The sequence below is a fragment of the Xyrauchen texanus genome, chromosome 17 (assembly GCF_025860055.1).
Source record: "Xyrauchen texanus isolate HMW12.3.18 chromosome 17, RBS_HiC_50CHRs, whole genome shotgun sequence".
In the NCBI taxonomy this organism is placed as follows: Eukaryota; Metazoa; Chordata; class Actinopteri; order Cypriniformes; family Catostomidae; genus Xyrauchen; species Xyrauchen texanus.
The window spans coordinates 43,050,569-43,074,224 of record NC_068292.1 but is presented as its reverse complement, the minus strand read 5'-3'; the positions used below and the strand labels follow the sequence as shown (position 1 = coordinate 43,074,224).

At 41.1% G+C, this 23,656-nt stretch overlaps 1 protein-coding gene across 1 annotated transcript; it reads left to right on the top strand.

Moving 5' to 3' along the window:
* The first annotated feature begins 3,331 nt into the window (after positions 1 to 3,331).
* Positions 3,332 to 23,432, top strand: LOC127657746 (protein FAM110B-like). Its single transcript, XM_052146624.1, has 2 exons — positions 3,332 to 3,417; positions 19,634 to 23,432. Exon 2 carries the CDS (start codon positions 20,350 to 20,352, stop codon positions 21,625 to 21,627), a length of 1,278 nt encoding a protein of 425 aa, XP_052002584.1. The 5' UTR covers positions 3,332 to 3,417; positions 19,634 to 20,349; the 3' UTR covers positions 21,628 to 23,432.
* Positions 23,433 to 23,656: the final 224 nt, after the last annotated feature.

Sequence of the window (23,656 nt, the reverse complement as noted above, 5' to 3'; positions counted from 1 at the left end):
GTTCGGAGAGATTACAAGCGCTAGGAGCTCCACACCAGATATACACTCTAAACAAGGCATCGTGATTGGGTTGGTACAGTGTGTGGTAGGTCAAAGGTCAAGGCAGAGGAAGGGGTAAAAGAGTCCAGAGCTTGAAACCTTCAGGCTCTTCAGAAACCTACTGACCTATCTGTGTTAATGCACCATGGCAACCTGAGAAATTATTTTTTAAAGTCATCTATTGGAGTATGAACAACCATCATAGTACATACTGTACATTGCAAACATGCTAATTAAATTTTTAAGCGGCAATTACTGAAAATATTGAGTTAAGTGTCAACAGACATTGGACCCCTCAGTACGTGTCAAACGTTATTCTGAAAGGAGCCTCTTGCTGAGATGGATCTCCCCTGTGTGATCCCGGCACAGTCTGAGAGATTAACACGATAACACGATAATAGGAGGCCAAACAGCTGCTAAACACTGCAAGCTGCAGGCAGATTTTGTCACCTGCTGTGATGGAGACCCACCAGTGCAGTGGAGCACGGTACGACTGACGTTAAAATTATTATATGGTCCCATGGGGAGGCGTTGCCAGCAATGGCGTCAAACAGGTCAGGGCCCCGGACACCACAAACACGGTGGGCTACAGGAAGTCTGGTTTCCAGGGTCCCCCGGGTTTAGGCCAAGGGTCAGCCGTAGCAGGACCGGGTTAACCGGTGTTGGATTTCTCCTTACAGATGTACTGAGATGTTGCAGAGATATCGGACCGCCAAGCAAGGAGAGACTTACTCAACACATTTTGACCTTTAAAGTGGGCAAATGTTCTCTATACGGGAGGGTGGGGGTTGGTCATTTCACCATCTGACTGGGGATGGCACCTTAGCCCCGGTCTTGATATGGACTACTTTTATTGTACATTTATGGTGCATTTAAGAGTTCGAACTGTTGTTGTTTTGGAAAGAGTTGCATGCAGATTTTTTACAATTTCTCCTATTGTGTTTTAGGGGAAAAAAGTATCGAAACGCCATGAGGATGAGTAAATTAGAGTCGTTTCAAGGAGGCATAGGCATACCTAGGGGGCCGACCTACGGGGCCATCAATGATGAACTCGCGCCGCCACATGGGGGTACCAACGAGGAGCTCGCTGCGCCACCCGGCAACAACCCCCACCTTCGCACCCCGGGCAACAATAGCGATCTCATGGAAAGTAATTGATCACCACATTTCTCTTTTCCTCTCCCCCACCTTGACATCATGTCTCCACAGAGCCTTCCCATGATCCCCTGATGATCCCCCACAGATAGCTCATTGTGTCTTCATGCAAACACAACAACATGACGGAGCCAGAGTTCACCAAACACTTAACGTTTAATCTAATCTTAATGTTCTCTTCGTTACTGTGTGTACAACAGGCTCAGACGTAGACGTTCACTCAGCGCTGAGCTCTTGAGTAATGTTTCCTGGAAAAAGAAGCCATTGTTGATATCTTTTCATGGTTATCCGTTTATCTGCAGTTATCTATTTACCTTCCAGATTTGCAACTTTGAGGTGATATTTGTGCAAAACAAAGTGTTTAAAGCTGAAGAGTCCAATTTCTGCGGCACTAACCATTTCTTACGGTATAAAAACAAATATGACCAATATATTTCTGCTGTTGATCGAAAAACAATTGGTCCTGCCTCAAACTCACGGCATTGGTCGAGCTAATGTTGCTGTGTCGGGTAGGATGGGTTGCTCAAAACAAATACTTATTGTAGCATCCCAGAAAGACTTACTTGGCTTACATGCCAATGATTATAATAACAAAACAGAGAGCAAAAACACGCCCATTGCTGTGTGCAATTACATGAATTCCCTTAATATATGTTTCTATTGAATCAACAACAGTCAACAACAGTTAAAAACACCCTCCTCCCCCTAAACAGTCTCAAGATTTAAGAAGTTTTGCCAATGCATTAATATTATTAATGCATACATTTTACTGCATTTTATCAAATATCAAACCAAGTGTAGGATGCAAACAAATTATTCTCAAAATTAACTTTTATAAGCAAGTTTGCAAGGACTTTTACTCAACTGGTGTCAAGGTGATTTTTAGAGATGAAGTCTCTTAGTGTGACGCTCTTGTTCTACCCGCTCCGTACGGGACTAGAACCTAGGTCTCCAGCGTGGGAGGCGGGTGCTCTAACAAGGAGGCTAAAGGCTACAGCTTCAGTCGCTAGTGCACCTCTTGAGGTCAGGAGAGTGAGGTTTACACACCGCACAGCTATCTACCAGTTGGCTCCCGTTACACTCACCCCCTTAAACCTCACTCCCATCCGGGTCACGGCACCAATGTGACGCTCTTGTTCTACCCGCTCCGTACGGGACTAGACCTAGATCTCCGGCGTGGAAGGCGGGTGCTCTAACAAGGAGGCTAAAGGCTACAGCCTCACAGCTATCTACCAGCTGGCTCCCGTTACATTAGCACAGGGGTTTGACAACCTTCAAGTGAGGGACCGCCTTTTAAAAATATGAAGGTAGCAATACAGAGTCAACTTTGTGTTTGAGAAAATAAATAATTGCCTTTTTATATTTTCATTGCCCTATAGCCAAGAATAAAATACCATTAAAATATTCGTATTAAATTATTAGACATTTATTAATGAATAATTACCAAGCTATTTACTTGGGTTGACTGTTTATATTTTTCTACACACTATTGTAGGAATGTAATGGTATAAACCAGTACATAAAACCATTTATTAGTCTTTAGAAAGCAGCATTAAACTGCAATAATGTCCAATTCTTCCAATGCTAATTTGTTTATTTTATATTATTTTTATTTAAAAATGTTTACACCATTTTTCTCTGACATTTTCCTTGTGTTCCATTATTGCCCCCTGGGGGTTCCCAGATCCAAGTTAAAAAAAAAAAAAAAAAGAAAAGAAAATCCTAGCAGAACATTTATATTAAATAATTATACAGACGACAGACAGACAGAAAAATAGTTAAAAAATATTTTATATTAAAAATGTATATATAAATATATATGTAAATGTACAAAAAATTATTTTATTGTAAATTATATATATAAATAAAAATTAATATATTGATATATTTATTTTAGATTTATTTTATATATTATAAATTGTATTTTAAGAGTAGATTATAATAGCTATGTATTATAAATATATATATATATGTATGTTGCAAAGTGTGTAGATCAATCTCATCTCCCAAAAAAGCTCCCCCTCTCCTCTGGTGTTAATGGTGGGGGTCAGTTTACACAGCTCCATACCTGCCCGCCCACTGTTGTGGTGGGATGGTCCCGTTCCGTTCCCTTCATCCACGCGCAACAAACGCTTCTCGGGCACTCAGTGCGCGCAGCTCGTGCCAGCATCTACACGGGAATAATACGAGCTTTTAACACGCGGATACGGATCTGACCTAAAGGTAAGAGCAGATCGAGCTTATTATTTGTCGATTAAATTTACTAACAGGCTATCCGATCAGAGAATGATTAATTTTGTACCGAAATACATGCAGTTAATTTAGCGCTTTAACAGCGACTTTGGTAACTAGAATGATAAGAAACCACGTTTTGCATAAATTCTTATTTATAAATAATTTCATGAGGCATTTAAAGAGACAGCTGCGTTTAAATCTCTAAACTGGTCATTGCTTTTCGTAAAGATTGTTATTTTAATAATTTTTAAGCAGTTATGCTTATCAATTAAAGAACTTTAATAAGCCTATATATTATTTGTCCCAATAAATAGTCCCAATGCAGATTTTTTTTAGGTTAATTTGGTTTAATTCTATTAAAAAGAGCTTTAACATTTGCTCTCTTATAACTTTGAAATCGCAACACAGAACGTATTTGAAGCGCAGTATCTGTATGATTGGAGGAAATGTTTGGGCGATTTAACATAATTTATGCATTAATTAGAACCATACATTTTTACATAACATTATATTTATTTAGTATACTTATTATGCAAGAAGGTGAATAGTATCTATAATACTAATTCAGTGTGATTTAATTTAATAGAATATTTAATATAACAATTGAAACAGTTTTCTTAAAGGTACAGTACGTCATTTTTGCACCATTAGCGGCACCCAATGTAATTGCAAAAACTGTTGTTTACAAACATTCCCAATGTCTGCAATTGTTCGGACAAACAGATCCCACCTCAATCTCACTCTGTAACGCCGCTCAATCAAACAGGAGAGAAATTAGGAGAGAAAGTAAATTAGGAGAGAAAGTATTTAACATCAATTGGATACATCATTTTAATGTATTTCCAAATGATTTGCAAATGCAATATAATTATGGGAGACATTAGTCAAATGTTTGGTGCTTGCTATAGCAAACCTACAGTTTTCACAGTTCAAGTGCTGAAGAGTTTTACCAGAAGATTGGGTTGGTGTCTCATGAGAAGCTTTAAAGAAACAAAAGACTGCATGTATAAAAAGTATATGTTTTTGGAAATACATATCATGGCAGACTAATAAAATTTCCTTCATGCCAAACAGACACTATATTATACTATATTAGTATTTTGTGGCGCTGTACCACATTAAAGGAACAGTTCACCCAAAAATGAAATTCTGTCATCATTTACTCACCATCATGTTGTTCCAAATCCATGTAACTTGAACACAAAAGGCAGAATGACCCAGAATGAGCCTCAGTCACCATTCACTTTCATTGCACTTTTTTTTTTCCCAATACAATGAAAGTGAATGGTGACTGAGACTGTCAGTCCCTAACATTATACATAACACCTACTGTATTTTTGGGTTCCACAGATAAAAGAAAGTCATACGGGTTTGCAACAACATGAGGGTGAGTAGGTTACAGAATTGAAAGGGACAACTATCTTTTTAAGTTTCTGGAGTTATGTGTAAATGGATAGGACAATGCATAGGCCCTCCCCCGATGATGGTCTTGGACTATAGGTGTGCAAAGCGTGCAAACACTTTCCGCCAGGTCAGCAGTATGAACCACTCAGGACCAGTCTAAACATTAAAAAAGCAGACCAAACGCAGGGATTTCACCTGTCCTTGAACCACTGGTGAGGTCTCTTCATACTGTTGTATTGTCTTCTACCTCCTAAAATAGGATAAACACATGTCTGTGGCAAGGTCATGCTCCATCATCTCTCTGATGTGCTGATGCGTGTAAAATGTAAACATTGGTATGATGCTGTGGGAAGGAAGAATCCCATTCATTTCAGGGCAACTGATAAGATTGTTGAACTTATGGTTCTTTTCCACTGCACGGCACAACTCGACTCGACTCGACTCTGCTCGCTTTTTGGGGGTTTTCCACTGTGGATAGGACCTGGTATCTGGTACTTTTTTTAGTAACACCTCAGTCGAGGTTCCAAGCGAGCTGAGCCGATACTAAATGCAACGTTAAAACCCTGCAGATCACTGATTGGTCAGGGAGAATCGTCACTACATGCGTCACTGGATTTCCGACACGCGACATCAACCCGCTAGTTTTAATGTTAGCAACAGCAATAACAGTATCATTTGTTCACGTGACTTTCGAATTGTAAAAAGAAATGGCTGTGCGCAAAACCACGCCGTGGTCAATAAACGAGGTGCAGACGTTCCTCTTGTTAGCGACGAACGAAACGAAAAAGTCTTCAGGAAGTGTCTCAGGTGTTGGCCGCACCAGTGTTGGGAAAAGTAAAAAAAGGAAAGGAAAAGTGGAAGTGGTTCGACCAAATGGGCGCTATCTAAACCGGCGAGCAATGGGAGGGAGAGAGCCCTGGACTGGCGTTGTTGGAGTCCATGATGGAGGATGGTACGTTGTGTTACGTTAACTCGATACTCTGCTTGAAAGCTTCATTTTATTTAGTTGAGCAGCTACTGGAAGCTTCTAAAACAACCAGACCAATTTAACTGTTACACTTGCAACACATGCAACAACTGCTTTATGCAGAACAATGTGCTAGTAGCTAACAGCTAGCGGTCGTGTTATTGTTTATTGCTTTGTGTCGTGTTTAAGGTGATGTCACAGCAGTAGAGGCGACGCAACTATGACGATCATCCTATAAGCCCACCCACGTTGTGGCGGCACTAAACTGCAGTGGAAATGCAAGCTCAGAAAAGTAAAGCGAGTAGAGTCGAGTCGAACGGGTTGCAGCGTGTTGGCCAAGCATTTGTGCCTGTGTTTACGTATTTGTGTAGAGTATGTTTCTGGGCCTAAGCCATCATGAGGGAGGTGCTGTGCAGAGATTTGGTAAAATATCAGTATCTGTGCAGAGATTTGGTAAACAAATCAGACTAGCAGCTAATGAAAATGAGTACTAAGTCAAACCCTTTGCAGTGTTGCCAATTGATTGCATTCATCACCCAAATGATGAGCTCAAACATGAAAGTAACATCAAGCATTGGGCATTGTGGATCACACCTAACGGATCGGTGCCAGACCTGAGCTGACTGCATCTCTCATCAGAGGTGTTGACAACAACTCTGACATCATTGTGATGAACAGATGTGACAGGATGATCAGAACCATGGATTAGAAATAAAATGTTTTTAATTTTGGATCATTCTGTGCGGAAACTGGGTGTTTCCAAATGGTAACCAGTTAAAACAAGGGCTGTCAATTTACTAAAATATTCCATTGAATTAATTGCATACATAAATATTTAGTTAATTTCCTTATTATTAAACATAAGCCTATCCCAACAGTAGATTTAATAGCACTTTTCTAAGGATGCCTCAATGTACATACTGTATGCATCAGACGGGCATGTTTGGAGCATCTCAATTTGGTTGCATTGCATCATAAACACAGCATTTGTAGGTCAAGTGTGCTCCATCGAGCTGTTTTTTGAACGCAAAAACATATTGTTATTTTGAGCTGTCGCGTCGAGCATGCCCGAGCGTGGTTTGTTCTCTGTACAGCTGTGCACTGCCTATAAAGCTGGAGTTTGGCTTACTGCCCCCCGCTGAAAACAGGTGGTTCTTCGAGCTTGAATTGCTCTGATGGTTGAAATATTCCTTATTAAGATTCAAGGGACATGATTAACTACGCTACGTTTTCTATGGAATTACTTGCACTGAATCAGCGTGTTAAATCAGCATTTCTAGTTAAATAAAAATAAAAGAACGATTAATAACCTTTTTAAAATGAGAGCTGGGAGCGTTGTAACACATTTTGTTTCAACGTCAGCAACAAAGCGTTTTGATAGCTAAGTGTCTAAAACTTTAATGAAAAATCTCTGTGGTTGATTATCTACCCACCTAGTGAGTTGTAACTAATAGAAAAGTAGTTTTAAATTGTGTGCGTGCATTTATTCTAGTAATCAAATTGACTTAAAATGTAAAAAATAACGTGTAAAGCATTTACAAATAAATTGTTCACTCTCAAACATTTGAAAATGGAATTTGTCACCATTTTCTATTAACATCTGCCCCCCCCCCCCCAAAAGTCTGTTCCTTGAACCATTTCTAATCCCTGTTCAAAACAATTCAGCAAAAGCCAATGGGGGGCGTTCAGTCAAACAAAATGCCCACACTACAGTGGTAAGCCACTGAACCCAATTGGGCCTTGATCCCTGACATACTTCTAACCAATCTTTTTCCAAGCCCTTTCAGAGACTCCACAAACACACAATCAGTTTGTTGACCACATCAGTTTAAACTACTGAGATACTGTGTCCCACAAATGTGTTTTATGGGTCCAACAAGTAAAGGCAGCAGCTGTCTTGTTTTACCGTACAAACTTATTAAAGCCAAATGTTGCTTGTCTTTCCACCCTTTATTTTCTCCTCAAGTGCAATCATGTAAACAGTCATTTTCCCAAAAGAAAACGTTGCATTTGTAGCGCTAATGTGTGGCTGAAGAAGGGCTATGTGTTAAACCCCCTGGTAACAGCTCGGGTTACTAATTAGAGGGTAAATGGTCTTTGTTCTTCAAAGTAACATCACCTTCTTTATATACTGTCTGTCTGTGTGTGTGTGTGTGTGTGTGTGTGTGTGTGTGTGTGTGTGTGTGTGTGTGTGTGTGTGTGTGTGTGTGTGTTATGAGATATGGCTCATTGAGTGAAAGGTACTATATTTCACTCCCATCATGGATTCTTTCCCTTCATCATTGCATCTATTTGTTATAAAGCTCATGATTTATTTATTCACTTTCGTATTAATATTAAATCAACAAATCCCAACTATCCCCAGTTGGTTTGAATGACAGTTGGGGGTGCGAGTCAGTCTAATCCTGCCTTCAAGTCCTCCTTGAAGAGGAGGCTACTACTTAAGGCAAGGGTACACGTCGCTTTTCTGCGTTGAGCGTTCAGCCTTTCAATGTATAAGCCCATATGCACTACATCTGCTTTATGATGCTCTTTTAGCACAGTCAATGATGCACAAAGACGTGGATTGTCCCCATGTCGACACACACGTGGACAGTCCCAACATAATGTGGAGATGACAAAATTTGCATCATGCATATGTGACGGTCCTGTTCTACCCGCTCCGTCTGGGACTAGAACCGGTGTCTCCGGCATGGGAGGCAGGCTACAGCCCCTAGCATCAGTCGCTAGTGCACCTCTTGAGGTCAGGAGAGTGAGGTTTATACACACTGCAGAGCTATCTACCAGCTGGCTCTTGTTACACTCACCCCCCTAAACCTCACTCCCATCCGGGTCACGGCACCATTGTGACGGTCCTGTTCTACCCACTCCGTACGGGACTAGAACCAGCGTCTCCGGCATGGGAGGCAGGTGCTCTAACAAGGAGGCTAAAGGCTACAGCCCCTAGCATCAGTCGCTAGTGCTCTCATTACACATACGCAGAAAAATTAGGTATACTTTGGCCATTGCAAGCCCAGAAGTAGTTTTGATATGTGATGCGTGTTCTAGTGATTTCGGTGGGAATGAAACTGGCGCTTTGAGCAATTTCAGATTTCTTTCTCTCTTTTTCACTTACCGGCTTTTCTAGCGTTAGCGATGCGCTAACTTGTGGAATTTATGCAAATTCATAAACGTGGCTAAATCAGTAGAACTTTCTAGCAAGATCTGTCGCTATTCTGCATTAACAGTACATCAAATATAATGCGTATATATATATATTAATAACTAATAGAAGGGGCCAGTCAACATTCACAATAATATCTTAATTATTACCAATACTGATTAGCTTCCCCCATGATTCTTTATTTAATTTGCAAATAATTATGACGTTTCAGACAGGTTTCCCAAACATTCCCCCCTAACTTCCAGACCATTGGCCAGACAAACAGATTGTCCCACCCCAAAGTCGCAATTTTTTAAGCCACATTTGGGCTGGTCGGGCCACTCAAACAATTGGAAGAATATTTAAATAGCACTTTTTGGGGAACTCATTCTACAAATGGTTGCCTCTGAATATTAAACTCGAAAATGACTTAACAGGTAAATATGACATTGTGGTAGAATTCACATTCATTCATCATGTAAATACGATCAGTCTGACAGGACTTGAAGGCAGCAGTCACACATTCTGTTAATTGTCCGCGGCTCGGCTAGATAGCGCTGCAACCCCGCCAGGTCTAATCAGACTTACTGCTACCGCCCAGATTGTTCATCACACATGAAGAGGCCTGTATCCTTTGTCACGCTCACAAGGCATTGTTCTGACAGGGTCGGTAACCATTAATCTTTGCCTCAACTACACACCGGCACGATGGCTTTGACGAGGTGCTGGGAGGGGGTCGAGGGGAGATGAGGGGCTATTTTGGTGGCACTTTCGGGCTGTTTGCAACCAAGCAGTCAGACTAGCGGCTAATGAGAGGAGACAGCTGGCAGGTTCGGTAGATGTTATGAAATGGCAATGAATCACGTGGCTTATTTAGGTAGAAAAAGAGCGATAGAGTATTTACTTATCTTTGGTTTCCACTTAGTGATGCAGTTATTTTGGAGTATTAAAATAATAGTTCTGTCATTATTTCCTCAACCACTAGTGGAACACAAAAGGAGTAGTTTCCTTTTGAAGAATCACAGTAACCATGTCTGTCAAGCTCAAAACAGGTTAAGCTTAATTGACAACATTTGTGGCATGATGTTGATTACCACACAAATAATCGTCTTGTCCCTTGTCTGTCTATTCACCATCTATTCAATGGCACAAATGGTATAAAGCTGTTTAAAGCTCCTAAATCACATCTGATGGTCCACAACTCAAGATGTCTGGAGTTCTTTGTTTACGGAAGGTTCTTGGACAGATATTTTAGCAATGTTTTGTCCGTGGAACGATCCAAAAACACTTTAAACTGCAGGACAGCCCATTGAAGAGACTGTACGTCTATCCCTCACAGCCTCATTGTCATTCCCATTAAAAATCAAAGATGGCGCTAGCGTGAATAAGGTCTATAGACATTGAAAAACACACCGTTTCAAAAATAATAGCCACAAGACATGAACATTGAGCTCGCTAACATGATTTTAGCACAATACAATCACCTACTTACCTTTCTGAATAAAGTTATAGTCTATCCAACTTATATTCAACTTTGTTGTCATGTAAATTAAACAAGGAAACACATGAAAAACCCTGATTAAATCACACTAAAATCATGTTAACACGTATAATGTTTACGTCTGGTGGGAATACTTTTGAAACAGTGTATTTTCAATACTATTTTTAATGCTGTCGATTGAGCTTAACATGTAGTGAATGCGCAATATTCCTTAAAAGCAGACGTAAATGAGATTTGAGGGCACTCAAGTCAAATTAACTACGTTTACGGTGATTTTTGAGTTTAGAGGTGAAGTTGATGCCAAATAAACTGAGACTGTATCCTAAGCCATTTAAGAGTAACATTTGAGCACTTACATTTTCCTCTGGGTTGTGAAAATTAACTATTGAATATTGTCCTGGTTTGCGCTGCCAACATGCTGGTGTTTTGTGAAGAGTTGTGCACGTATGTGCTGGTTGCATTCAAGTCACCCATATGAGAGCAATGGGTAATCAATGTAATTTCACTGGAACTGGTGGGTGTTTGGGGTCATTGAGAGAAAATAGGGACCAGGATTGTTAGTGCTCCATTAGATTGATTGATGTTACAAGGCAGGACAGCAAAGTTAGGCTTCCCCCTCACCCCTTTCCCCAACCCAGAAGTCATGTTTGTTTGAACCTTTGCTGCTAAAGCAACACTTGACAACATTTGCCAGCAATGGTGCAGACATAATTGGATATATTTATTTAGCGTTTACTCTAAATGCCAAAACACACTCTAAACTTCCATCAATGCAAGTTCGATTCCGTGCATTCATGTGTTCCAAAATGTGTCAGTACGCAAGTATGTTGCATTCTCAACATTGTTGCAAGGGATGCTCTTTAAAGATTAGTATGAACTGCTCCAACAGTGAATTTTCTCTTTCAAGTCAACTATTGTCACGGTGGAGCAACAGTTTGAAGAGAATATTGCCGAACCGAGTGAGTTAAAGTCAATGTATTTAAAGCAACTTACCTGAGTAATAACAATTGCAGTTTAATGCACAGAATTTTGGAGGTAAATAGCGCCCCCTTGAGTACTGCGGTTTGTTACCGGTAATGCCAGAATGCATAAGAAGGGCGCAATGGGCAAGGATTTGCATTTGCAAACGCGTACTTGCATAAAGTATATTTCTGGCCTTATCCTAATGGTGCGTTCACATACAACGCGAAGCGAGCGTTTCGCGCGGCGCTATTACGTAAATGAAGAGAATGGCGCGACTGGAACACACGAAATCGCTTCATCCGTGGATTCAAGTAATTTCTCGTAAAAATGTGCATGCCGCGTTGCCTATCAGCATTGAGATTGACGTAGTAGCAGGAATTGTATGACACAACGTCATACATGTACAGAGACCGGACGAAAAAAAGACATCGCTTGGAGGAAAGCGAGCGAGGAAATTGGACTACCCGGTAAGTTCTGAAAATATGCGCGTCTACTTTATTTCAGCTATTGGTTGTACTTTACTATGAACCAAGTCGTAGAAGCCCCTCCTCCTGTCCTTTTCTGGAAGCGAAGGGGGAAATCTTGTGGGTTTGCAAGGCCTTTCTGTGCAACGGCACTTCTCTATCCCTCTACAAAATTCAGTTTTGTTGACTCTTAAAAGGCTTCATGCAGGTGAGATTACTTAACAAGAACAGCATTTATTTACTTAGTGTTTTACGTCATAGGCTTTTATTGGAGAGCATCCCCATATGCTGAGCTTTTTTTATGTTCACAGTAAGAGTAAATAGACTGCACTCCTTTGCAAACTTTATATGCATAGAAAAGTCCGACCGTGAGTTGTGAGGTTGTGAAAGTTACAGTATGTTTTCATTGTAAAATGAACTGTTTTATCTCAAAAGCTCAAGGAAAATTGGATTCCTCATGATATGAGCCCTTTAATAGGCTATAATAGACGAGCACTACCTTGATCACCACACTCAAGAGCTCACGATGGACATACTGGACACGGGTCAACATTCTGAGGAGGCTCTTGGGTAACTCTCATGAATCAAAAACATGTCCAGGTGACAATACAGCCCGAAATCTAAAGAAATGATTTTGTTTATTAAATATAATTATTGAATATCATTTTGCATAGAGAAAATGAAGCCTGTGTTTTGGAGCATTAAAGGAATATTCCGGGTTCAACACAAATTAAGCTCAATTGACAGCATTTGTGGTTTGATATTGATTACCACATAATTAATTCTGACTCGTTCCTCCTTGTCAGTGTTCCAGTGAGGCACTTACAATGGAAGTCAATAGGGCCAATTGTTCGAGTGTTTAAAGGCGGAAACGTGAAGCTTATAATTTAATAAAAGCACTAAAATGAATCTTTCTGTATTGTTTGAGCTGTAATGTTGTTAAAACGAACTCTGGTGCGATTGCTCTGTTAGTGCGGTTCATTTGAACAAGTGTGAACGCTGCCACCCGAACCTTGGTGGGCACTAAACAAGCGAACCGAGACCGCCTGAATAGTGGGTTTCGGTCCGCTTCCAAGCGAACTCTGGTGCGGTTCGATTGATATATGAACGCAACATGGACCAAAGACGTCTAAACGGACCAAAAACAGGAAGTAATTTGCCTAATACTGACCTCAAGCATACCTGGTTCTTCTCATCATAGGAGCTATGTTGCCCATTACATTTCGGCACTGGCGTCAGAACCGCCCATCAGTCGTCCTTGCAGCTTATTTTCGTTTGTGTGTGCAACGGAGGAATTCGGAGACGTTGTTTTAACTCCTTACACATTTTATTAGCACTTCGTTTGTTCTCAGCTGGTAAAAAATGCCACCATATATACATATATATGTACATCCAACGAGTGCATTTCGCCCAGCGTTGTTTTGGATGTACGGCAAGTTCCGTCAAAAAATATACATCATAAAAGCTGTCCAATCGGGTCGTGACTTTTCCCTGATGCCTTTGGTTTTGTATCATTAGATTCAGTGTTAAAAATGCCAATGTGAACGCTAAACGAACCAGGACTAAATGTATCATTTTCTTTTTTGGTCCGGACCAAGAGCACCAAGAGAACCGAACTACAAGTGTGAACACACCCTTAGAGACAAAATTATCATCACGAGGCTTAAAAACAGCATATAATAGGTTACTTTAAAAACTGCCCTTTTATTTCCAATGCATTATGTTTGAGCTTTTTCTGAAAGGTGAGAAAGTGAAAGAAAATTAATTGTTGCCAAATGGCTACACCGTACAATACAGGGATTTTTCGAATGTGACCCGGGCATGTTTTTGACAGGTTTTGTGTGTTAGAGAGTTATTTGTTTTACACTAGAGGAATTTATAGCGGCTTTATTAGACTACTGTAGCATAAAACACCAAACCAAGGATGTTTTATGACATCACTATGGAAAAGTAGGGTAAAGTCCATTTATGTGTGAACGCCTTCACACATAACCTCTTAAAAGGGGGCATATCATGGAAAACAAGACTTCAAAGTACTCCCAATGCAAATATCCCACCCCAGTCCATATTCTCATTAATTCTGGGTGCATTACGTATAATATATGCCCTGATAAATGACAGTATGAACTACTACAGTATCATAATCAAGCCGTAACCACCATAGGCATTGAGAGGGACACGTTTTCATAAGATTCACCCAGTCATATGCATATCTCACTACCTCCACATGTGCTTTTCAGTGATCCCAAAATGTTTTGGCCCCCAATTATTGACTGAATCACCTACCTCAGTTGGTTAATACCAGGTGTAAATGGGGCCAACTAGACTTCACAATGCCCTTGAATGGACACCCATCCCCACGTCTACAATGGACGTCCGTCTAGCCGCCTGCCTCAAAGTCTCCGGCAATCCACTCACTCGCATTTGTCACGTTTGAATAACAATAGAAGCACACCGAGTCAGTTAAGTGTCCACCTCATAATTTGGAGTGGATTTAGGGGGGGGCGTTATGGTTAAAAGGTGTCCCTTGTGACCTGACTGTGGCCCGTATGCCAGTCCAACCCCCACGTCCATTATACATCAATAACTTAATGGCACTCAATACCTCACTTTGGTTAAGGGGTACATGCTACCTCTGCCAGAGTGTTTGTCTCTGTTGAATTTTATTGTTGTGTCTTTTCTATCACCCTATTTTTCTTACTAATGAGCCTCGGCATTCGGTCCTGACTGAATTGAGCCAGAGAGGTCTATTGTCTGGGCCGATAAATAATGCAGGATTATTATGGGAGTCAAATATGGGACCTATTTTAGTAACTGGGCTGGTCAGACTAGGTATCTCCGCTAGCTTTTAATTAATGGCAGAAGTTTTACCAATAACTTTCTTTTTACATGTAAACAACTTTCAGTCTTCTCTGGAACATTGTTTGGCCGAATGTTTGCCTCAGTCACCACTCACGTTCCTTTAGTCTGATCTTATGAAAATGTTGTGACTGTGGCAACATTTTGGCAAAATTATATATATCATGGTTCGTTACATGTATCAAGGCAGTTCCAAGGTGAAATGTCCACTGAGTGGCGCTAAAAACGAGTTAAATGTTCTCTTAAACAGATTAGATTTTTAAGGTTCCCTACCTTAATTGTTAAAGCTAAACCTAATGCAACCACATGGTGGTGACGTAGTGGGCTAAAGCGCTGATCTGGTAATCAGAAGGTTCCCGGTTCGATCCCCACAGCCATCACCATTGTGTCCTTGATTGTCCCTGTAATAAGTGCACTGTAAGTCGCTTTGGATAAAAGCGTCTGCCAAATGCATAAATGTAAATTGTGTGCTCTTCACTTGCTCTGAATCGCAAGTGCAACGCTCAATCAGTTGAGCTACCGTGCAATTTCATCACACACATAGTTGATTATGTCATGCAAACATTAAAAGCGTTTAGATAGCACTGTGTGAGAAGTAGTGCAAAAATTGTTTATGATGAACTGATGTGATTTGCGCAAAAAATGAAAAGTCATTGTTGTTATAGCGCCTCTAGTGTTCATTTCTCCAGGAAAGTGCTGTGATATGTACCACAAGCCTCATAAAAAATAATTTAGCAAAAATGCAAGTATGGTAACATGACTCCATGAGACTAGTTGCTCTATTTTCGCTACACGCAACAACCGTGTGCTACGTCTTTTCCAATTTGCATTCAAAGTGCAGTTTTTGTGCCTGCGCAAAGTGCGAGTGGCCGTGAATTGGAGTGTTTGCGCTATCTGTGGGTGTATGCACGCAAACTGTAGGTGAACTGTATGTACATGAAGTGGCGCAAAGCGCAATTCGCTATTTTCTTGAGAAATAGGTCATATATTTCAAAAGCACATCTGTTTTCAGTCTAAACTCAGTTGCTACATTTGCAGTTTACAGATTCCACCAGCAGATGGTAATAAAATTCATGTCCAAGCTCTGAAATTATAGTGGAACAGTAAATTATGTTGCCGTCTTATGAAACAAATGGGAGTGACTGACGCTAGAGGCTGTAGCCTTTACCCTCCTTGTTAGCGCTCCCGCCTCCCACGCCGGAGACGTGGGTTTCAGTCCTGTTCGGAGTGGGGCGACCGTGGCCAGTTATAATGGTGCCGTGACCCGGATGGGAGTGAGGTTTAGGTGGGTGAGTGTAACGGTGGCCAGCTGATAGATAGCTGTGCAGTGTGTAAACCTCACTCTCCTGACCTCAAGAGGTGCACTAGTGACTGAAGCTAGAGTTTGTAGCCTTTAGCCTCCTTGTTAGTGCACCTGCCTCCCACGCCGGTTCGAGTCCCATTCGGAGCGGGGCGACCAGGACCGGTTACACATGCCCATTGGCTTTACGATTATTAATTATAACATAGCACTGCACTTAGCGCTAGCTACTCTTAAAATAGGGCCTTAGGTTGATTTCATTGCATCATTATACTATAAAATGAAAGTGAATAGATGTGTAAACATTACGTGGATGCCTCCGTTTTGGTTTTAAGTCAAGACTTCAGTAGACAGTGGCTTAGATACAGCTTGACAGAAAACATCTAGTTTCTCTTTGACTTTGTTGGATGGCTGGTTTCTGCTCTCCTGCAGGCAAACGGGCTGCTGTTCAGCTTCAGAGACGCAAAGAAATACCAATATGAAAGTCAGTGAGATTAGAGAAGGTTGGTTTAGCAGGGGTTAATTACAAGCCACTGAGTTTAGGAAAGACCTGCTGTTATTACCAGCAAACTTCTCACGAGAGAGAGAGAGAGAGAGAGAGGGTCACAGCCAAAGTTGCATGTCACTTATTTGCCTCTTTAGAGAATATTGAGGGTAATAGGGGCAATTGTAGAGGAGCAAAAGATTTGGGTGATGGCGTGAACTTGTTAAACATCTGTTCAGTGATGATCAGTGCCCCCCCCACTGCAAAACCAAAATCCCTTAGTAAACGCTTGTCTCTGTGCATGCATATAACTTTCCAGCTTTTCATTCTATCACTCAGTAAATCTATCAGAGATGTGAGCTTGTTGTGATTTGTTCTGTTTGGCTATTAATAGCCCTGTTTCCAGCTTAAACATGTTGGCCTTGCATTCAAATAGTTGTCACATTGGTTTGGAAAGAGCAATATTACTGAGGTAATGCATCTAGAAGCCAATAATGGCCTTGGGTGCAGAGAGATGCAAGCGTAGCTGATAATAGGGTTTGATAATGGAGTATTGCAAAACGTACTACTGTTTGATACTTTGTGCACCATTCTTCAGTTACAACAGAATATCGCTTGATGTTTTATTATATTAAGTAATTTTCCATTAAAATCATGTTAGATAAGGACTAATAGGGCTGTGCAACATATGTCAAATATTCCCAATATATTTGAGATATGATGATTATTAACTAGGTTTTTACTGTATTTACTTTTTGCTTTAAAAATGTTCAATCTAATTGGAAATAATGGCTGTTTTGTTGAAATGATGGTTCCTCTAATTGAAAAACAAACAAACACTATTTTAAGCCATTTCAGAGCAAATGTATAAATGGGGCACACTTTATATTAGGTGTCTTTAACTATGTAGTAACATTGAAATACATACAATGCAATGCATTGACTGTGTAACTGCATGTTGTTCTCCAACATTCCCACAAGATTCACATTGGCTGCTCCTGAGGTTGAAGTACGGGTAGGTTTAGGAGTAGGATTGGGGTCAGGGGTTAGAGTTTGGTTTTAGGGCAAAGGTTGGTGTAGGGTTAGGTTTAGGGTTAGGCGTAAGGTTAACAGTGTAACTACAAATGTAATTTAATGCAAGTATTTTAAATGTGATTACAATGCAGCAATGCATATAAACATAACAAGTACATTGTATCAAATGCTTCATTATATAGTAGTTTAAGACACCTAATATAAAGTGGGATATAATTGTTTTAGCTATATCACCCAGCCCTACTGTCAAAACAAGTAGCGTTTACTGAGTTTGGACTCCCTGTTGTTCACCTCTTTCTGACTTCCATCTCATGCTCAACACCTGTTCAGAATTCTTTCCCGGAACTTTGCCAAACAATGGCTGCTTTTCCCGGACTGTCTGACATCTGGAAAATGTTGCAGTTCCACTTTTGAAAAGGATTTATAGCGGACAGCTTCAAGAGGGGGTGACAGAACAACGGAGGTGCTGTACTTTTAAGATAAAAAGTTACTTTACTGTATGTTAATACATTTCTTTGTATTCGAGTATAAATGTTGAGACAAAGCTGATACTTTAGCAATGCACACCTGTTTTTAGTTGCATTCTAGACCAGTTAATAAATGCTTCTCGCTATAAACTGGCACACAAATTACATTTCCATAGCAGGGGCGTAGCCTGGAGTTTTTCAAAAGGGGTGGCAAGGCAGGGGCAAGCGAACAGTCTGTGGTGGCACAGAAATGTTCAGGCAGCATTTTTATATCGTCGGACTGTGGGGGTGGTGAGTGGATACAATGACACCCGGGACGGAGAGGTTTGGCCAAAAAATGACAAAATAAAATACTAAAACAGCAATTGCGAGTGGGGTGGCCAATAGGGTGGCCACGCTTCAGTCCATGGTGGCCACGGCCACCCACTAGCTCCACCACTGTTCCATAGTCATTTCAGTTTACTAGGTCACAGGAACATATTCAGCTGAAAAGGCTGATTATTGTTGTCTTTTTCCTGCAAGGGGGTACAAAAATAGCATGTTTGAATGTCTTCTGTTGCTGCCAACCATGCAGTCAACTGTTAATCTAAAATTCTTACTTTAAAATAAAATTTCCTGTGTTTTTGTGCTGTCCTCATATTCGTATCGATACATATTTCCTGCTTTGATTTGATTCTGATTCACAAGCTTTTAATTTGAATTTTGATTAATTTGGGTATATGATTATGATGTCCATTTTGCTTATATATAAAGGAAATTCTCTCTCAATTAATACTGTAATTATACAGGGAAAACTTGGTACATTATGCCAAAAAAAATAGTACAAATTAATAACAGGGCCTGTGGCCCAATTTGTATTTGTTTATCTGGTTCAATAATCAACACCTCCCAAACTGAAGTCAACTTTGAGGTAAAAACATCAACCTTGCATTTTATAAGAATTAATATCGAGATCATTCAAGTGATGATTGCAATAAATCAGAAAATCTATATTTAACACAGCCTTAAATAATGTTGTGGTTTACACCACATTGCATGCAGCGAATACTCCTGGAGTTTTAAAAGAAATGTGTGTGGTTTTTATAGGCAGATTTCAGGGTTTCTAAAATATGGACGCACTCATGCATTATTTAGCGAAACCCTCGAGGAATGCAAATGTGGCATGTGGGTTAGCTAATGCTGATAGTGCAAGGCCATTACCACTGCAGTCTGAGTGCATATGGTCACGTTTCCCTTCTAAATGCATATGAGAGTAAATACGTAAAATCCCACATGCTTACAGCCTGATATTCTAACTTGAATCTAGAGTTCACAGTGTGCAACATGAATGAATTTGTTTGCCGCTAAATGCACAGAATTGGTGCAGGACGGCACATCTGTTAGAGTGAACCGTTATGTGGGACTAGGTCAATGGACAAGCGTTGTGCTCAGCTGAAGTCATCTCAGTCCATGCATGAGGTAATGGCACTGCCTGTGGCCCTAGATGTGAATTTCTGCCAACATGTTAAAAGCTACAGGGACCTTTATCCGTGTGGCCATATGGCCTAAGCTTTTGTGGACTCTCCCTTGAGAAATGCTAAAAAGACTGAACTGAGTCTACGGTTTTTTGTTTTCACAGGGTTCCAGGTATAAAAGAAAAGGACAGGAGCTCTGTCTTTCGAAATCTGAAGTGCACCGGTGCCAGCTGTATAGGCCAGCCCAACCAGAATGCAGCAGGACAATAGAGACCCAACCCAGTGACCTTACACGGCTATCAAAAACCAAACTCATTAGCTACCTTCCACCAAGACAAACTTCTCTGAAAAGATCAACAGAAAAAAGGAAGTTAAAAGGGGCGAAACAAGAGGGGGAAGGAGGAGAAATGTATTCAGAGTGAATGCTGACTGCTGTTGAGGAGAACATCTCATTTGGGAGTGATTTTGAGCATTGTGGAAAAAGGATTTCCCTGTGCCCTGCCCATTTGTCCAAATGCCTGTATAAATATTCCATGGAGAAATTGATTTGTCCCTTTTCCAAAAGTGCCCAACAAAGAGACCAATTATAGCAAAGCTCAGCTGTCAACTCTCTCACTTAAACCTCTCAGATTGGTACATTCCCAAATCTTGGAATGCCCGAAAGTCTATAGTTGTAGGAGTCCATTAAATGGATCCCTAAAAATCCCCAAAGTCTATATCCTGCGAGTATTCTGAGACTAATCTAATCTTGAAGCTTTATTGGACCAGTAGTTCCCAGACAACTTTCATCAAAACACAAGCTTACCTTTCAACACGAGAGGGTTACCTTCACCAGCTGCTTTGTCCACCCTGTTTGGATGCATTTTTCCAGAATTCCAAAATGAAGCCCTTAACCCCAGTTGGTTCACCCTCTCCGCTGCGGCTCCTCAACAAGGGGCCAGATTACCTGCGTAGGCAAATGGATGCAGGAAGCAGGGGTCGCTCCATCAGTGCCGTGGAGCGTCTCGAAGCCGACAAGGCGAAGTATGTCAAGAGTCAACAGGTCATCAACACCAAGCAAGATCCTGTGTTGGTGCCCTGCGCCACCCCTCCACCCCTGCCCCGTCGCAATTTCACCGTGTCTGGTCCGTCAACACCCGTTCTACCTCCCCGAAGACCCTCGGCCCCTTTCTCTTCGCAGGTTTTCACAAGGGATGAGAATGAGGATGACTCCAGGAAGGAGAACTTTCAGAACAAGACCGTAGTGGAAACGCACAATCGCAACGATGCAAACAAGCCGCCTGCACCTTCCCCTAGAACTCCAACCACTACGCCATTAGTCGCCCCACACAGTGCGCCAATAATGCGTAGGAACAATGGCAAACGCATGCTGCGTCCAGACTCTCTGGTCATATATAGACAGAAAAAAGAATTCAAGATTCCCATCAGTGGTGGCGGAAACGGCAACATGGAGGCCAAGGGCTACAGCTTCGTACGAAGACTCTTCCAAGGTTCTATGCGGGAGAAGAGCAACGGAAGTGATGCGGCTCAAAAAATGGTGATCAACGAGGAAAAGGCATCCTCCTCTCGAGATGGGGACTCTCGAATGTCCTGGTCCAATGATAAAGACACAGTTGATGGGGGAAATGAGACTCGAACATCAAGTAGATCCGACTGCGGGCCTCAAAATGACAACACTGGATTTCTGGAGAAGCAATCGAAGAACAGCATGATTAACTGTTTACAAAACAGTGTGGGTAACTGTAATAATAACAACATGGATCCATGGAAGCCAGTTGTACCTCGAATGTGGTCCAATTTGAAACGTTCCAAGTCGGACTTAAGACTTCGCTGCTCGTTAGCAATGTCTGAGCAAGAGCGATTCTTCGACTTCTGTGGATTGGACCTAGAAATGGTGGAAAGGCTTGGACCAGAGAACTTTCTAGCAGGGGCGAGTTCAGTTGACACGCTCTCACTTCTACTGAGAAGCGTTGGAGGTGGAGGCGGCTCGGAACCCAGTGAATTTTCTCAACACTCCAGAGAAGGGCTGTTCCAGGAGGAGCTAGCAGAGCAGATCCCGACAGGTGTGTCCATTATTGAGAGAAATGCACGCGTAATAAAGTGGCTGTACAGTTGCAAGAATGCAGCCAAGGAAGGCCCTAAAGAGTCCACTGTTTGATTACCCTCATAATCTCAAGACTATTCTGGACTGTTGCCTGGAGCAGTGTTCCAATACTGAAAAACTACACTTATGACAGATTACGTTGTATTTATTTAATGTAGAAGATTTGTATTTAAGAGATTCGTTCTGCTTTTCGTAACCAGTACAAGATAATTTACGGTGAAGTGTGTAATATCAAAGAGAATTGCAAAAATAACGACAGTTTTCCTAAACACTCCTCCTTTTAATATTGGTCAAACAGTTAGTCCCGCCCCCAAACTCACACCATTGGTTGAGCCGATCTTGCAGTGTCGGGCTGGTCTAGATACTCAACAAACAGAGCAAATTTTATGAAGCGCCACAAAGTCACAGTGTTAACACTTTTCAGGGGAATCAACCCACTAATAGTGAACTTAAAGTTGTCTCTGCATATTAAAAAATGATACACTTCACCTGTCAGTCACAGATAAAGCTGAATAGTGGTGCATGAGTACTGAATGAACCATGTGTACCTCATTTCCCAACTGTCCCAGTAAAGTTTGTTTGTTGCCTTTTTTTTCCTTAAACGCAGGCGTTGGAACAAACACACAGAGCACCCCTGTGGGGATAATAATGCACTGAATTAGAGAAAGAGAGAGACAGAGAGAGAGCTAAATACTGTACAAAAGCCTATCTTAAACACTGAGTGAATGCAAACAAGTATGCAGGGCCTTAAAAGTAATCCGATTGAGATTTATTCATCTTAAGCCAAAGAAATGACGGTATACTGCTGTACACTGGCTCTGTTCCAAACCTCAGCGAGTCGTCTCACTGTTTACTGTCTATATAGACTGCTGCCTTCTAAGGGAGTATTTTATAAAGTAACATAACATTGCTGCCAACAATTTAGAACAACCATTGCATCTAAGATTGTCAATATGCAGACTAGGTAGGCAGCTCACTAGGATTTGGAACAGAGCCATTGTTTTGCCCCTAAAGTGATACATTTAGCCTATATTAACCGTTGTGGTGGCGTAGTGGGCTAAAGCACATAAATGGTAATCAGAAGGTTGCTGGTTCGATCCCCACAGCCACCACCATTGTGTCCTTGAGCAAGGCACTTAACTCCAGGTTGCTATGGGGGGATTGTCCCTGTAATAAGTGCACTGTAAGTCACTTTGGATAAAAGCGTCTGCCAAATGCATAAATGTAAATATTGAATTACTGCTTCAGTATGCACATGATAATAACACTCCTGTGTTTTACACACAAAAGTAAACCCTTTAGCAAACTAGGAGACATAACGGCACACGGCAGACAGAAACTCCCGAAGTAGAAAACAGTGATCTGTTCCCAATCTAAAGGAGATCTTTGACAGTTTCTCCCAACTTCATTTGGTCGTAATGAATCCTGCCTGATTGGAGGCATTAATCCATCTCAATGATACCACTGAAAAATGAAGCTGTGGCATGTACAGGTCAGACTGCGGCCTGCAGAATAACATTTACAAATGCGATACTGTAATCTTTCCTTTCTAAATTCCTTAACCTTTTGTGTGTGTGTGTGTGTGTGTGTGTGTGTGTGCACCCCAACACCCCAAACTTCTCTCTCTCTCTCTCTTGGATGTTTACAATCCTGATGTAATTGTTTCTATAAAGAAGAAATTTAGATTTCAATCAAAATAGATGTTATACAGAAAATCCAAATAAAGTCATATTTCTGAAAGATGGTATCCTCGTGTGTGTTTTGTAATTTTAGCTTGTTTGGTTATGTAATGGGGTTTTTCCATGGGTGGAAAATGGGGTACGGCTCGACTCGACTCTGCTCGCTTTTTAGGGGTTTTCCACTGTGGATAGGACCTGGTACCTTATACTTTTTTTTAGTACCGCCTCGGTCGAGTTTCCAAGCGAGCCGAGCCAATTCTAAATGTGATGTCAAAACCCTGTAGATCACTGATCGGTAAGAGAGAATCGTCACTACTAGCCTCACTGGATTTCCGACACGGGACATCTACCCGCTAGTTTTAAAGTTAGCAACAGCGATAGCAGTATCATCTGTTTACTGATCT

What these genes read in the sequence shown, in the direction of transcription:
- LOC127657746 (XM_052146624.1), top strand. Translation starts at nt 20,350, where the DNA reads ATGAAGCCCTTAACCCCAGTTGGTTCACCCTCTCCGCTGCGGCTCCTC.